Source organism: Hyperolius riggenbachi, chromosome 8 (genome assembly GCF_040937935.1).
Source record: "Hyperolius riggenbachi isolate aHypRig1 chromosome 8, aHypRig1.pri, whole genome shotgun sequence".
Classification (NCBI taxonomy): Eukaryota; Metazoa; Chordata; class Amphibia; order Anura; family Hyperoliidae; genus Hyperolius; species Hyperolius riggenbachi.
The window spans coordinates 130,253,456-130,271,223 of NC_090653.1; the positions used below are offsets into that span (position 1 = coordinate 130,253,456).

General features: G+C 41.8%; 1 protein-coding gene across 1 annotated transcript in view; it reads right to left on the reverse strand.

The window, feature by feature from the left end:
* UPF3B (UPF3B regulator of nonsense mediated mRNA decay) overlaps window positions 1–17,768 on the reverse strand; it is a 35,755-nt gene that overhangs the window by 7,094 nt on the left and 10,893 nt on the right. Inside the window, exons 3-8 of the mRNA XM_068251100.1 lie at window positions 16,945–17,051; window positions 16,763–16,861; window positions 12,602–12,712; window positions 11,832–11,875; window positions 8,558–8,746; window positions 4,084–4,226 (exon numbers count right to left, since the gene is read on the reverse strand). Coding sequence (XP_068107201.1) covers window positions 4,084–4,226; window positions 8,558–8,746; window positions 11,832–11,875; window positions 12,602–12,712; window positions 16,763–16,861; window positions 16,945–17,051 — 693 coding nt within the window. The remainder of the gene's footprint in view (window positions 1–4,083; window positions 4,227–8,557; window positions 8,747–11,831; window positions 11,876–12,601; window positions 12,713–16,762; window positions 16,862–16,944; window positions 17,052–17,768) is intronic.

Sequence of the window (17,768 nt, forward strand, 5' to 3'; positions counted from 1 at the left end):
CAAACGCTGGAACTGGAAGGAGCGAAGTGATTACTGTACTTATTGGGCACCCATATTTAGTTATATGTACTGGGCACCTTCACTTGCTACATGTACTGGGAACCTATACTAACCACCTATAATTAGCCATCTATACAGGGCACCTATATTTGCTTAATGTACTGGGCACCTATACTAATTTCAAAGTAGCTCGCGACCCGAAAAAGTGTGGACACCCCTGCATGAGGGGAACAGCACCAGGAATTTTGTCGCTCGTCCTAATATCACTCACCGCGCGCCGGACCGACCACGATGTCCCATCATGCAGCATGTCCAAACGATTAATGTGACCAATTTCAGCCTGAAATTGGTCGCATCGTTGATCGGGCACGCACTTGGCAGCACATTTTCATTTAATTATAATAATCGGATGGTCGATCGGCTGCCAAGTCACCTGATGTATGACCACCTTTAGATAAAGCTTCAGTAATCTGTGGTAATAACACAATGTCACCTTTAAACCATTACAAATTTAGATAAACTACAGTGTAAAGTGGATGAGGGCTGTGGAGTAGAATTAATGCCTCAGGAATCGAAATCAATTGAATCCAAATTATTCCATAATAAAGCAGCTAATGGGGGTAATTTGTTGACAAGCTTTACAAGGATGGAGGCTGCCATATTTATTTCCTTCTAAGCAATACTAGTTACCTTGCTGGTCCTCTGCCTCTAATACTTTTTGCCATAGCCCCTGAACAAGCATGTAGCAGATCAGGTGGTTTTGACATTGTCAGATCTGACACGATTAACTGCATGCTTGTTTCTGGTGTGATTCAAACACTACTGCAGCCAAATAGTTCTGCAGAACTACCAGGCAACTGGTATTGTTTAAAAGGAAATAAATATGGCAGCCTCCATATACCTCTCAATACAGTTGTCCTTTAAAATGTTTTATTTTACCTCGGCTATCCTTTAAAGTGTACCTGAGATGGGCTTACTAAAAGATTTTATACTTACTCGGGGCTTCCTCCAGCCCCATGAGCACCCGAGTGCCTTGCCGTCCTCCAGAGTGCCTCTGTTCTCCTGGTATAGGTCCTGGTAATCTGGCTTAGTCTCGCCAGTTGCGCAGAAGAGTGCCGTATGCGCAGAAGAGCCGACTGGCGTGACTGTGCCAAATCACCGGGACCGATAGCAGGAGAACAGAGGCACTCGGGAGGACGGGCGAGGGACACACCTGTGCTCATGGGACTGGAGGAAGCCCGGGTAAGTATAAATATTTTAAATAGCCTATCTCTGGTTTACTTAAAGCACACAACTGCATAATTTACTCTATAACCGCAAATGGATTCCTAATGGATATAATTGTTTTCAGAACTTGATGTCCATACTGTATGTGAGGAAAAAAAAAAAACGACAGGTTCTACTACTTGGAAAATCTATAATAGTGAGCCACAATTCTCAGTTGCAAATTAATCTAATCATACTTGGGCTCAAGTAACAATGGGAATATCCATTGCCTAAGAATTACAATTATGTAGGTGAATAAAGTACCGGTATTTATAAAGGGGAACCATGTGTTATAATATTGAGGAAATCATTTTGCACATACATTCAAAAGAATTAAAACTTAACATTTATTTACAGAAGCAATAAAAGACCATAGGTCTAGTAAAGCATTAAAAACAATGCAAGCTGGTGTCCAAAATACTGTACAATCCCACGACACCGTATTACAAGTAAATCACCTTGACAGCAGTGAAATCACCCTTAAAGGGCAACTGGAACGAGAGTACTAATACTTTTAGCCATAAACCCTGAACAAGCATGCAGCAGATCAGGTGTTTCTGACATTATTGTCAGATCTGACAAGATTAGCTGCATCCTTGTTTCTGGTGGGTGATTCAGACACTACTGCAGCCAAATAGCTTAGCAGGCCTGCCAGGCAACTGGTATGGTTTAAAAGGAAATAAATATGGTGGCCTCCCTATCCCTCTTGTTACAGTTGCCCTTTAAGTTTTGGAAAAAGTGAAATAAATCCACTGAAGTGCCCCCTAGAGGGTATTAACATATAAAAATATCCATAGGATTGAATGACACTTCCACACGGAGCTCCACAATTCCAGTAACACATTTTGTGTCACTTCTTCAGGAAATGGAATTGGCCTGCAGACTTATAAATATCTAAAAAAGTATCAGGAGAATGCCTGGTCCACAATGTTGCATGACGGTTTGGGTCCAAGATGGAGGTGAGTGGCTTCAGGCAATTGGAGAAGTGAAGGATGGATCAGACCCGGCACTGGAGGAGGTAAAACACAACGCATCACTGTACTACTCTGCATGGGTGAGAGGGGGTCACAGTGACCACACATGTTATGGGGTAAGGGGGGGGGGGGGATAAATGGCTGCACATATTCTGGGGGTTAGGGTTACCCCAGGTGAACTAGACAAGAGAGACCAAGTATATGTAGAATAAATGATAATAAAATATAATATAGACAGTGACCACTATGATCACACAAAATCTCATTAACTGGATTTCCCTTTTCATCTATACATTGAATGCTGCATCTGTGTGTGAATCAGAGTGACCTCTATGAACCTGATGACAAGGCCATAGCATCATCTCTGGCATCACATTCCAAACTTCTGAAGCAGTTCTCTACATTTCTCTCTACAGTATAGTCAAGAAATGTAAACAAAATTTGGAATTTAAGAAACCATTTCTTTTTTTGGGGAAGGAAGGGCAGAGGTCAATATTCACCAAAGGTCTTGTGCGATCAAGGGCACTGTCTGCACGGAGTTTGTAAGTTCTCCCCGTGTCGGTGTCCTATGGCTGTGTTAGGGATTACAGTGTGCGTCCCTTTGTTAGTGACAAGTATATATATATACTCTAAAAAAGCGATGTGGAAGATGTCAGCGCTACATAAACACGCTACAAAAAAGTAGTAAAAACTTGCTATTGTCACAGTGGCCCTGTAGATTGCTCGCAGTGTATGGCACTCACCACTCCCTGTCCGGCTGGTATGCTTCCTCTGGTTTCCTTCCACCTACATCTCCCCGATGGCCCTTCTGTGACCCATTGGCATGAATGTACTCAAATGCAGAGGAAGAGTGCGGCCTCTAATACTCTGCATGGAGCCCTATAGCTTGGGGAAGACCTGGGGGGCTCACTTGCTTTGAGGCCTCAGGCAATTCCATACCACCACTCCGCTGACCCAGTTCCACCAAAATGTAGTGTCTGGACCAATCCATAATTTCAGTTGATTTTGGCTTATGATTGGGTGATCATGAGGGGGAATCAATTCATAAATAGGTAAGGGTATGGGCACCTCAACACAAATGCAGGCTGAAGAAAGAGGGCACTGAGCAAGATTCATCCACTAGAAACTAATGAAGGCAAGATACTCCCTCCACCAGGTGGGTTTGTCAGCTCCAGGGTACGCGTCACTGAGTCCCATGATACACAACACTAGAAAGGTCCTGATCATTCCCTAGATCATTTCCCCACTTCTGAGCCCCCTTTCTCTAGGGCCACAATAAAAGACATGAGGTTATTCTTAAAGGGAACCTAAACTAAATATAAAAAAAAAAGTTTCACTTACCTGGAGCTTCTACCAGCCCCCCCGTAGCCTCAGCGTCCACGCTGTCATGGAATTATTCTACTGTTCCACGCAGCAGCTGAGTTTCATTTCAGCGAATGGGTCAGCCAATGGCCACTGCGCGGCTTCGGCCGCGCATCTTCAATCACACTCCTGTCCCCAGGAGCGTCCTTGGCATGCGCAGTAGGAGATTTTCACCTACTGCGCATGCGCAGGACACTCTCGGCGGCAGGAGCTCGATTATGCCCAAGGGCAAAGCTGCACAGGCGCAGTTGCCATCCACTTGGCTGAGTCGCCGAAAACTACATTCAACAGCTGCGGGGGACCGGAGGATCATTCTGTGACGGCTCAGGCACAAGGTGGCTGCAGAGGGCTGGTAGAAGCCCCAGGTAAGTGAAACGCTTTCAGTTCAGTTAAGGTTCCCTTTAAGTGAATGTAAGAATCAATATATAGACTCTTGTATGTACCCAGCACTGCTACTCTTCACTGTCATGTCCCACCATACCGTTTAATCTTGTCCTCTCCAGCATCACCATCTGTTCTCTTCCCAGCAGAGCTGCGATCTTCACGTGCCACATCTTTCTCTTTCCGAGGCTTAAACTTCTTCTCAGATTCATGTTCATCATCTTTTTCTGGTTTACGAAGCAGCTTTGAAAGAAGAATTTATCTGGTAAACTAACAATCAGACACTAACTAAAGCATTGTAATGCTGGGAATACACCATGTGTTTTTTTTAGGCAGATAGATGGTTCGACAGATAATTTCCGACACGTCCAATCTCACTTTCGATCGTTTTACCGCTCGATTTCCGATAGAATTGAATGGAAATTGATAAGAAAAGATAAGAGAATCGAAACACGATCGAACGGTAAATCGACTGAAAAAACGCATTGTGTATTCCCAGCATAGGAGTTTGAACCAGGCACAAAAAACAAAAGCAGAGCAATTGGACATCAGCCAGGAAATAGGAGACAGCAATTGTAATGCTTAAAGGCTTGGATGATTTACAACTTGAATATAAATACAAAGAAGATATTTTGTTTGTGCACTGGAAACATTAAAAAGGGACCCCGAGCAGAGGATTAAAGTGGAAATCTGAACCACACATACACGCAGGGTGCTTACTGTGACAGGCGCGTGATCGAGCCGAGAGCGAGGACAGGCCACGCATGAGCAGTCATGCACTTAACGAAGCCGCCAGCGAGACCACGGAAGAGACCCAGAGGGACCTTGCAGACTAAATTGTGCTGGAGGAAGCCACAGGTAAAATTCAGATTTTCATTGTTATTCCCTGCTCAGTCATTAGAGGGTACTGTCGGACAACTTAACTGAGAATATATATATATATATATATATATATATATATATATATATATATATATATATATATATATATATATATATATATATATATATATATATATATTCAAAGAGTTTTCTTTATTTTCATGACTATGAACTTTGTAGATTCACCCTGAAGGCATCCAAACTAGGAATTAACACATGTGGAAGTATATAGTACATAACCAAAAAGTGTGAAACAACTGAAAATGTCATATTCTAGGTTCTTCAAAGTAGCTACCTTTTGCTTTGATTACTGCTTTGCACACTCTTGGCATTCTCTTGATGAGCTTCAAGAGGTAGTCACCTGAAATGGTATTCCAACAGTCTTGAAGAAGTTCCCAGAGATGCTTAGCACTTGTTGGCCCTTTTGCCTTCACTCTGCAGTCCAGCTCACCCCAAACCATCTCGATTGGGTTCAGGTCTGGTGACTGTGGAGGCCAGGTCATCTGGCGCAGCACCCCATCACTCTCCTTCCTTGTCAAATAGCCCTTACACAGCCTGGAGGTGTGTTTGGGGTCATTGTCCTGTTGAAAAATAAATGATGGTCCAACTAAACGCAAACCGGATGGAATAGCATGCCGCTGCAAGATGCTGTTTTAGCCATGCTGGTTCAGTATGCCTTCAATTTTGAATAAATCCCCAACAGTGTCACCAGCAAAGCACCCCCACATCATCACACCTCCTCCTCCATGCTTCATGGTGGGAACCAGGCATGTAGAGACCACCCGTTAACCTTTTCTGTGTCGCACAAAGACACGGTGGTTGGAACCAAAAATCTCAAATTTGGACTCATCAGACCAAAGCATAGATTTCCACTGGTCTAATATCCATTCCTTGTGTTCTCTAGCCCCAAAAAAGTCTCTTCTGCTTGTTGCCTGTCCTTAGCAGTGGGTTCCTAGAAGATATTCTACCATGAAGGCTTGATTCACACAGTCTCCTCTTAACAGTTGTTCTAGAGATGTGTCTGCTGCTAGAACTCTGTATGCCATTGACCTGGTCTCTAATCTGAGCTGCTGTTAACCTGCGATTTCTGAGGCTGGGGACTCGGATGAACTCCTCCTCCGCAGCAGAGGTGACTCTTGGTCTTCCTTTCCTGGGGTGGTCCGCATTTGAGCCAGTTTCTTTGTAGCGTTTGATGGTTTTTGAGACTGCACTAGGGGACACTTTCAAAGTTTTCCCAATTTTTCGGACTGACCTTCATTTCTTAAAGTAATGATGGCCACTCGTTTTTCTTTACTTAGCTGCTTTTTTCTTGCCATAATTATTATTATTATTATTATTTAGTATTTATATAGCGCTGACATCTTCTGCAGCGCTGTACATAGTACATATAGTCTTGTCATTAACTGTCCCTCGAAGGAGCTCACAATCTAGTCCCTACCATAGTCATATGTCTATGTATGTATCGTGTAGTGTATGTATTGTAGTCTAGGGCCACTTTAGGGGGAAGCCAATTAACTTATCTGTATGTTTTTGGGATGTGGGAGGAAACCAGAGTGCCAGGAGGAAACCCACACAGACACGAGGAGAACATACAAACTCCTTGCAGATGTTGACCTTGCTGGGATTTGAACCGGAGACCCAGCGATGCAAGGCAAGAGCGCTAACCACTATGCCACTGTGCTGCCCTATAACAGTCTATTCAGTAGGACTATCAGCTGTGTATCCACCTGACTTCTCCACAACGTAACTGATGGTCCCAACCACATTTAAAAGGCAAGAAATCCCTGACAGGGCACACCTGCGAAGTGAAAACCATTTCAGGTGACTACCTCTTGAAGCTCATCAAGAGAATGCCAAGAGTATGCAAAGCAATAATCAAAGCAAAAGGTGGCTACTTTGAAGAACCTAGAATATGACATATTTTCAGTTGTTTCACACTTTTTGGTTATGTACTATACTTCCACGTGTGTTGATTCATAGTTTGGATCCCTGTAGTGTGAATCTACAATGTTCATAGTCATGAAAATAAGAAAATTCTTACATACATACACACACACACACATACACATATACACATATATATATATATATATATATATATATATATATATATATATATATATATATATATATATATATATATATATATATATATATATATATATATATATATATATATATATATATATATATATATATATATATATACACATACACACATCTAAACTAATGGTAGTGGTAAAATGCACACTCTAAAGGTGCCTAGTAATGATGCACTTGATTTTCCAAATCTATGTAGAAGGTAAACTGAGTGAATATGCTTTGGATGGATCCATTAGGTAGTTCATCATATTACAAAGAAGTGGGATTCTTGAACAATAAAGAGTGCATCATTAATGGGCACCTGAACACTTACAAATGAAAGTCAAAAAATTAGAATATCATGCAAAAGTCCATTTATTTCAGTAATTCAACTTAAAAGGTGAAACAGATTTATGATATAGGTTCCCTTCGTAGATTATTATTATCAATTTATAAATGTATTAGTCAACTGCATCAGCTCCATTTCAAAGAAAAAATAAAAATAATTTAATAAATTAAGCATTTCAAAACATTCCTAATTCTTTTCTCTGTCTCTACCAGACCACACTGACACAGAATTAAGTGTGCAGATGGGCTGTACACTTGGCCAAGAATCTAGCAGGTGCAAAGCAGCCCCTGAGTCCCCATTAATGCATTGGCCAAGGGCACTGTTCTCTCCCTCCCCGCTCTGTCATGTTCCGCTCTGTTTGTCTTCCTTCCTCTCCATGGCAATAGAACGCATTACTAGCCTCTACACTAACAACACGCCAGTGCAGAACTTGGTCAGAACTGTTGACCAAGGGAACGAGTCCCGATCCCTGCCAAGTGATATTCATCATACCGGCGTACCCAGCTTTGAGGTATGAGCTGATCTTTTATTCAGAAATCCATTTTGCAGCCTAGCTACATTTTCTTTATAACTATGGCTAATCCTATCCTCGTCTGAATAATCCGAAATCTGAGGAAGCTTTATCAAATTAGTCATATGGTACCTAGTTCAAAATTAATGCGGTTCAAGACCTCTGTGCAACTAACAGTTATCAATGACGTGCCGTTGACCACTTCTAACGTGCAGAACCAGTGCAATGAGACACAGACTTGACTGTTGCTGTCCAGTCTGAATTAAGTCTTAGGCCGGGTTTATGCGGCACTAAAAAAAAAAAAAAAAATCAGTTTAGCGGAACTAAACCTAACTAATAGTTATTGCTAAAAATACTACCAGTGGTGATGATAGTTAAGGTTATATAGGTTGAAAAAAAATAAAAAGACAACATCCGTCCATCGAGTTCATCCAGAACATAAGGTACAACACCAGCCTGCTCCCTCACATATCCCTGTTGATCCAGAGGAAGGAAAAAAAAAAAAAAAAAAAACAAGGCATGGCCCGATTAGCCCCCAGAAGGGGGAAAAAAATCCTTCCCGACTCCAGATGGCAATCAGTTAAAATCCCTGTATCAACACCACTACGTGTTACCTAGTAATTGTATTACTAGGTAAGAAGGAGGAGTTCTCAATGAGGACACAGGTAGTAATAAAACCCTGGTGGTGGATCTATGCATTCTTCAGCATTTCCTAGATGTTATGGAGTACTATACTAAATGAGAGGATACCTTAATTTTAGGCTCATCCTTTGATCTGTCTGCTTCTTTTTCAGAGTTTTTTTCATACTTCTTTTGTTTCTCTGCATCTTTCCTTTTCCGCCTCTCATCCTCCTTCCATTTCCTTCTTTCTTCTTCACGTTGCCTTTTCCGCTCCAACTCTCTCCTTCGCCTTTCTTCACGCTTTTCATCCCGCAGTCTCTGAAATATATAAAGTTATGGAGGATTATAATACAAATAAAAGAAACTGTATTCTAAGCATCAAAATTGCTAAAATGAATGATTTGCAAAAGTGTGTGCGTGTGTCCTTTATTACACCTGAATCTCTCATTATGTATACATGTGTCATCAGTGGTTACTCAGCAAACAACTGGTACATGGCTGAAGCTTTGTACAGACAGAGGACCTTTGTCTGGTTAAATGATAGCTTGTGATCAGTTCAGCTGACAGTGTGAATCCAGGTAGTGGTAATTCTTGCTGCATAACCTTCCTATAGAGATGGGAGAGGGGAATTGAGAAATACAGAAGGGGCCGAGCCTGGAAAGGAAGCGACCAGCAGCAGGAGGAGGCGTCCCCTGATCATTTTAAATTTACATGCGCTTTTTACTTTGATGTTTGTGAGTATATCTCTTGTTTTTATATAATAAACCGTGGATTTTACACTATTGGAAGCCTTTCAGTTTGTAGATTATGCCCGATATTCGTACATGAGACTGTGGAGGTGGAATATACTTGGAATACTGGGTTTAAGACTGCACACCCATAAAGCGTGGACAGCTGTCTGTGAGTGTGGGCAGCAGCAGTAAAGGGTGAGCAGGAGATCAATAGAGTTCTATTTCTCATGAGAATCTAGTTGTGTTACAAGCATGCTTGCACTATGATGTCATCTTATTGCTTTATTTGAGATTGGATGTACCATTACCACTGGAAGGAAGTCGGTTTACCCTCTAAACGCAGTTGCTGTCTGTAGGGCTGGGCAGCCTGGCAGCAAGGTGAGCGTGCCACTTGTTGGTCAATAGTCGCAGACACAGAGGTGACCCCATAATAGAACTTGCACAACCGAGCCCCATAGGGTGATGGTCCCTGTGTGATATTGATATAAATGGATCGCACTATGATATTTTTTTTTTGTCTCTTTTTTTCCTTTTGCATATGTGAATCTGCCCTTAATGGGTGAACCCTCTGGAGCAGTAATAGAGGACGTGTTAATTAGGACTTCCATACTAGGAATTGGACATTGGGAAGGGGTAGTGCACTCCATTAGCATTGTTTAATCTGTCTATATGTACATGTAGCATCTGTGAGGGGAGAGGGAAAGGCGGGGAGCGCAATTGAAAAATCAATATTGTAAATACAGAAGCCTGAGGACAAAAGCAATAGACCAAAAATAGTCCACCATGATAAAAAGCTTGTTGCTCATGTTTAGATGGACACATTACACAGTTGAAGGCCTGTACATACATCAGAATTACAACTGAAACAATTACAGCTGGTATTGAATTGGGGTGTCTGCCAAACCTCTGTATCTCCTAGCTTGCGCAAGTGTCTTAAAGCAGACTTGTACTCAGAACTTCCTCTCTACTCTAAAAGACAAACAGCATAATAACATTTATTACAACTGATACAAACCCTGCAATAAATCTGCATTGTGTCTACTTCCTGCTTTCAGGGAAGCAGACATGGAGTTAACATCCTGTGTTTACAAATTAGCTTATCTGCTAAGGAAGCCAGCTGACACAGCAGAGAGATCAAATTACTGTTGTGATTAGTCACAAATGAGGGGGGGGGGGGAATTTAGGCAGGCTAAACTCTCTAAATACATACAAGGTGCCTGTCCAAGAGTTCATGTCCTCTTTAATGCTGGGAATACACGGTACGTTTGTACGTCCCCGCGGGCGCCCGGATCGATCCCCGCTCGTCCCCGCAGGCGGCTTCTTATCTTCCGCTCGTTTATTATTTTGTTCTGGCCGCCGGTATCGAGCAGTCGGGGTATCAGGCGCGTCGGAAATGATCAATCGAGCCATCAGCGGCTCGATTGATAAGACAAATCTAACCGTGTATGCCCAGCATAAGGTAGCCACACCCTATTAGATGTTTTAACAGCAGCATTCCACCTGATATTTGATCTGATTTTAGCCTGCTAAAATCTGAAAGTCTAGTAGTGCACAGTGAGAATCAGGTAAATGGTCAATGTTGGGAAGATATGATCTACCAAAAATCTAATAGTGTATGCCCACCATAACCAGACTTCAAGTGTTTACTGGTGGGAGACTATTAAAACAAAAGCTATGACTAAAGACCCCTTGTCTGAAATGTGTCAGTTACTGTACCTGTCTTCTGGGATTTGAAAAACAAAGCAGATCGAGAGCCCCAATAGTGCAGTATGTCAAACCAATTGGTAAATATATGAGAATATACTCACAATATACTCACAAAGGTGGGTTACCTCTGGTAACCACTCAGTAGGCAGTTGGGGAGAATAAACCTGACCCCACTTGGGTTAAAAATGTCGCTCTCCATAGAAGTAAAAGAAAGGGGGTAACATCCCACCAAGGGTGGACACTCAGATTAAACAAAATGGAGGTGCCAGATAAGGATAAAATTGTTAAAACACGTTTAAAAGGGGGGAGGAAGTGGTGGACTTACCTCCCTCAAGTAGACACACGATCAGTTATTCATTGAAAAATATCTTTATTCAAATAGACTCCAGAGTAGTCAACGTGTTTCACGGGTTACATCCCGCTTCATCAGGCAATATGTGGAGCTTGGAAAGATCCAGACCAGGTATGAGCGCCTCCGGAGGCGATCATACCTGGTCTGGATCTTTACAAGCTCTTCTGGGATGTGCCAATAAAGATTCCTGGATATTACCAACTCCTTGTTGTGCTGTGGGCTTTTGTACACTAGTCTAGTAAAACATCCCAGCTAGAATGCACAGGTAGTGATCAGACACTTCACCCTGGCAGAATACAAGCTGATCAGCATAATATAGGTGTGATAGGGTAGGAGAATGTTAACAGTATTATCCCCAATCACAGCTGTGTAGGTAAGCCTATCTGTATAAAATAAAACAAATAATGCAAAGAGATGCAAAAATGCAATATTTAAAGATGTTAAAACAGTCCCAGCAGCTCCCATAGAAAGGGAATATAATGCATCAAAGGGATTGCCAATAGTTTGCCAATAGTTTGTAGAAGTGATTCTTTTTCTATGATCACCTTAGGAAATACTACTTGCATACTTGTACAAACAATACCACCATGAGGAGGAAGACAAAAATACTTACCTGTCGGTTTTTTAAAAAGCTTAATAGTGGAGTAATCTTCTTGGCTATAAGAAGACAAAAGGTAGAAAAGTAAAGTATTTTTAGTAAAAGACCAGCACTGGTATCATGACATTTATTGTATGTTCACAAGAGAAACACTAGAAACACTGTACTGTGCTGGAAATAATGCTGTAAAACCACATAACACACGACCAAATGGAAAAATATATATGCTGTGTGGAATGAATTACTCTCTGAATTGATTCCCATCAGGAAGGAATTGATCATTTTGCCACATTGTGGCAAATCTTTCTATCTATCTATCTATCTATCTATCTATCTATCTATCTATCTATCTATCTATCTATCTATCTATCTATCTATCTATCTAGCTATCTTTATTAATGATAATAAAAAAAAAAAAAAGCTATAGAACTGAAAATAAAAATTTGACTTTTCTTTGCTACTAATATTCTATTAATTATCCATACTACACATACAATTCTTTCAATCATACTTTTTTTCTGCTTCAGTGTCACTTTAAGTCAGAACATTTGAATTACCAGTTCCTGGTTAGTAACTCTGAAAGCTGCTAGTCAGGCATGACATGCTGGAAACTCTGTATTCAAAAAGCAAGCCTTTTTTTTCCCCTTCCCAAAGCAAGAACACTGTAGAGTTTAGACTGAAGAGCGTTTAATTGACAATGTTCTTCCGTTGTGTGAATATTGCTTGGACAGCCTGTGCAATGGAAAGGAATACCCGCATTTCATGATTAACATGTGTTACATTACCTATCATTTCTTTATTTCTAGCTTCTATTTCTTCCAGCAAAGTCTCCGGTGTGGAGGTCAGCTTCTCGTCATCCACACTGTAGGACTCCAAGAACTTTTTATATTCAGGATCTTTAAAAAGAAGAAGAAAAAAAAAAAGTAAACCCAAGATAGCTCTATGATTGGAGCCTTCAATAAGGCACAAGACTTTACATGCATTTCAAAGAATTACATTTTAAATGAATTATGCATACAAACGTTCTTAAAGAGGAACTTGAATCCAGGATTGAACTGCATCCCAATAAGTAACCAATACTCTTTTTTCCACAAGAAATGTTCACCCTTTCTGACACAGCTGAGAGATGATCTACAGTATTCTCTAGAATAGATCAGAGGGGTCTGTGTGGCTGATTTGTGGTGAATTCCCACCCAGTGTGATGTCTTGACCATGGCCCTTACAGAATCAGGTCTGTGAACCTCGTTGCATTGTGGGAAATAACGGCTGTATGTATACGTTACGGCCAGAACTCGAAGTCTGGCCACTTCGGGTTCTGGCCGGTCAAAACTAGAAGTGGCCGTCGCACTGCGGCCAATGCAAAAAATAAATGAATTCCTGGCAGCTCCGTTCCTGTGCACCGGCTCTGGCTTCTCCCCCTGACCCCTCCTATTCTACTGGCTTCTGGCAGCCAGGGACACATGCAATGCAGCCAGAGTCGTTCGTAGTGGCAGGGTAGCAGAGTGGGAACACAGCAGACATTGCTTCTGCCAGCATCTGCTCTGCAGGAACGAACGGCACGAATCCCTGCCTTGCCGGCGCGATGAACGACTCTGGCTGCATTGCATGTGTCCCCGGCTGCCAGAAGCCGATAGGAGGGAGGCAGCAGGAGCAGCCAAAGCCAGGGGGAGAGGAACTGAGCCGCCGGGATTCAATTAATTTTGAACATTGGCCGCAGTGAGACGGACACGGCTAGTGGCCAGACTTCGGGTTCTGGCTGTAACATATATAACCTTTTAGCCTATCACATTGTTAGTAGGTGTATTTACAGATAATAGCAGTTGGTGCTGTCCATTTTTTCCCTGTGTCTGCCAGAAGTAAAGATGATTTCCTGCAGGCTCGTGGTGGAACAAACAAAGAACATGAACAAATTACACAAGTATCAATCATTTTTTTGATCAATCTTCTATATTTTAACTTCTCAAATTGCAATGTACTGGTTTATGGCATTATTTCCCCTAATATATTTTGGTAAAGTTCCTCTTAAAGCGAAGTACCTGCTGTATGTATTCATTTGTCTACATCTCTCAGCAACCTTCAGCTGCCAGCCCCCCACCCCCCAACACAGGGAGTCATAATGAAGCCATGCCTTCCTACTGCATGCCGTGCAGTGTGTTCATGGCAGTTTGTAAAGAACTATGGGCTCTATTCACTAAGCATTAACACATTCGGTAATGCTGAAAACAGCTGATTTTACCAATCACCTTCCCAAATTATAATTGACTAAACCGATTACGAACAGAAAATTAATATTACCGACTAGTGAGGTAAATTACAGACTTGTGCGGTAAATGCCTCAGGAAATGTCAAGAAATTGCAATTCCCAAAGATTTCTGCATTCGGTAAACTGGGCTAAAGTGTTCGGTATTTTTCTCCAGCTCATAGCAGCCAATATGTCACTCTTTAAATGCTCTCTCTGTTCGGTAGATTTGACAGACAGGCTTTAGGGAAAGCCAGGCAGCCAATAGGGAGAGCCACACAGCCCTGCTTCTCACCAACTAAAATGATTTTACCAAACTGACCTTAGTGAAAAGAGCTTTATAAGTCCGAAACACTGTGCGTTACTATTTAGACCCGGCACATGCTTCTGAAACATTTTATTTTTTTGAGTGCTGTTATTTTAGAAAATGTAAATAAAGTTGATTTTTTACAGGGTGGTGCAGATCAGTGTTCTCCTCTGGCTCTTTTAGCCCTGTGCTCCACCCGGCTAATTTTGGAGAGCACACACGGCTGTCATTGGCTTGTCTTCTCCTCTGCCTCTGTTGTAAGCAGAGTTGCACCAGCCATGCATTCCCCTGTCGTGCCTCACTTGGTTACTTTTTCATGCCACCCAGCTGGAAAAAAAAAAAAAAAAAGTCTCTTGGGAGAACACTGGGATTAATATTATCACCAACTAGAAAGTGACAGCCAAGACAGTCAGTAGAGAGATGTGACTTCAGTCAACAAAGCATTCCCCACATGACCAAAAAGGGAATGCTTCAGGCAGATGAAGAGAAGAGGAAGATCGATAAACTGGAACAGCAAAAACAAATTTCTTTACAAAACATTTTATGCCCAATTCATTTAGAATGTTCTAGATAATGAATATATAAATAAACCTCTTCTTAGCCTTTGAACCCCATGTGTCATCTGTACTTGGCCTTAAGATTTGTGCACAATTCTAATGACTGCCGTCTGTAGTGATACCCAATGCTGTGCAGATGTATCGGTCTGACCGTCTAGGAATGCATCTGTATAGGATCAGGGCCCCCCTGAACAGTCATCCCAGCAATCAGAGCTGATCCCTTCAGACATGCAGTCCAGAGCTTCTTCCAGCTCCCTCCAGCCTGATTGCTCAGCCGTCTTGGCCCTAAAAAAGTGCTCCGGTCTGCAGCCAACTGCGCATGTGCGGCCTGGCCATGTGCTCCCATCACCAGGAGCGTTCTGAGCCTGCGCAGTACTACTGTGCTGGGGCCGGACGCTGTGTGCAGTCGGTGTGCGCTGACTGGCTCTGCCTGGAGGATTTTCCAGGGCCAGTTGCGGATAATCCAGGTGGCGGAGGAGGACGGCAAGGAAGCGATCTAGCTAGAGGAGGCTGGAGGAAGCCCCAGTAATTTTTTTTCCCTGCCCTATCTCAGGTACTCTTTAAAGGGTAAATATCCAGGAATGCAATGTGGCTAAGCATTTATATCTTTTTGCAAGGTTTTTCTTTCCTGTGCTGTGGTAACATCAGACTCCCCACCTTTGGGTTGGAGGAACTGGGGAGGGTTAATGCTGCTGAACAAACAAATACTGGTGTTCTGCAGGCTGCAACAAGCAGTGCAAAGGGAAAAGAGATTAACCTGACGTTGAGACAATGGGACGAATGGTGCTTATGAAAAAAAAAAAACATCTCCGCATGAGAAGCTGGCATTCTCAATAAAAAGAAACTTGAATGCAGAGTGTTTGGTAGGTGTTCATTATAATGTAGTGATTTCCCAAATTTTGGTCATTAAAATAAAGCAAAAGTCATTATTTATTTGACCAATGCATTTTTTTCTTTGTATAAATGTTCAGGTGCATAGTGCTCGGGGGGCGTCCAAAGATAGGTAATGTGATGAAACAAAAAAAATGTAAGAGGGGAGGGAAGTGTCTTTACCACTCCAGATGGAAGAGCCCAAACCACAGGGTTAATGTAAAAAGATTACATTATTTATTCAGCACGATTAAAAGGACAACGTGTTTCACGGGTCTCAGCCCATTTCTTCAGGTCAATACAAGTGCCTTTAAAATATGGTCACAAGCAAGGACAGCAGCCAATACAGCTCTTCTACTGTTCCCATCATATGCACTGCGTAGCAGTGCGATGTGCTATCACACTGCTGCATGCATGTTCGGGAATCTCAGCGCAGATCCCATTCATTGTAGTGAATGGGATCTGAAGCTCAGCACACAGTAGCGCAGATGGCGTGCGATCGGACTCGATGCATTCCGATCGCACAGCCATCTGCACTGAATGAGGTGAACGAGGCCTAAGTAAAGGTGTAGTGTGGCAGTAGTTTCATTTGGGATTTCCGGTTCGATGTACCTCTTTTATGCTTTGTGAATTTGAAATAACATTTTATGAACAAAATTGGTACGGTCATTTACAGTGGTTTGCAAAAGTATTCAGTCCCCTTGAAGTTTTCCACATTTTGTCACATTACTGCCACAAACATGGGGGCCAAATACTTTTGCTAACCACTGTCTGAAATAAAAAAAAAATTTGTTTTTTTTTAAAAGGACACCTTTACCACATTCAGTGTTTCCAAGAAAACTGTTGTGAATGTGTACACTCGGTATTTACCCAAGTTTTTTTGAAAAACACTTCCGTATTCAGCAAAGCTTCATAATTTTAGCCCATTGTCAGTCATACTGCAGTTCTGCTGCATGTGGTCTATGGTTTTTACCTTCATCTATAGTCCCAGTTTTGGAGTCTTTTTTCTTACTTTTCTTCTTAGCCACTTTTTGAAACGGTGCAAATTCCACAACTGCTGGATATTCCTGACCTGCATCAGTAATACACATTATGTGATGAAAGTTCATGAGAATAAAAGACATTACAATGCAAATATGATCCCAGTTACCTTACCTCTATGATCAATGAACACATAGCCATCAAAACGATCTCTAAACAAGACAATGTCCTCTTGACTTTTAAAGTTAATGTATGCCCTTGAGAACATGTGAGGAAATAAGCTGTGGGGAAAAAAATACTTTTTAGTTACAGTAACTCTCTGTGCAGATTACCTATATACACTGCAAAGATTTAAGGCAAACTTCATTGAAGGTTACCACATGTCTTTGTAGATAAATAATGGAAGATCTGAGATCAAGAAGATTAAAAAATCCTTTATTGAAATATGATTGCGCCGATCAGAACCCAGAGAATAGACTGAATGTATTATCTTATCAAGACATCCACCTTTAAATAGCACATTTAGACAGGTAGTCAAGCTTACTACACCAGTTACCAGTATCTCACTGTACAGTTTTATCAAATATTTACCTGTTTTTGCCCCCTAGGCTTAGAAATAGAGCATCATAACGTATAAATGTAACTACCGCAATACAGGGGACCCCCACCCCAAAGTTCTTTTCACCCTAAAAATTAGCCCATGCAGCTACTGCCAAACCACATTTGTACAGTACTCGGCCCTAAATTGCATGTGTACAATACCTTTTCGTTCAGGGAACAGATAAAAAAGGTCCATAGTAGGAATGCAGCCGTATAAAAAATAAATAAATAAAAAAAATATGCAGAGTAGCACAGGTAGTGGAGTAATGTTTACCTGCTCGAGCACTGTGGTTCTCCTCCATGCATCACAGCCATACACTTTCTGCTGCCATTCACTGGCTATGATCACATGACCGATGAGGGTCATGTGATCAGGAGCCGGGGAATGGCAGCCAAAA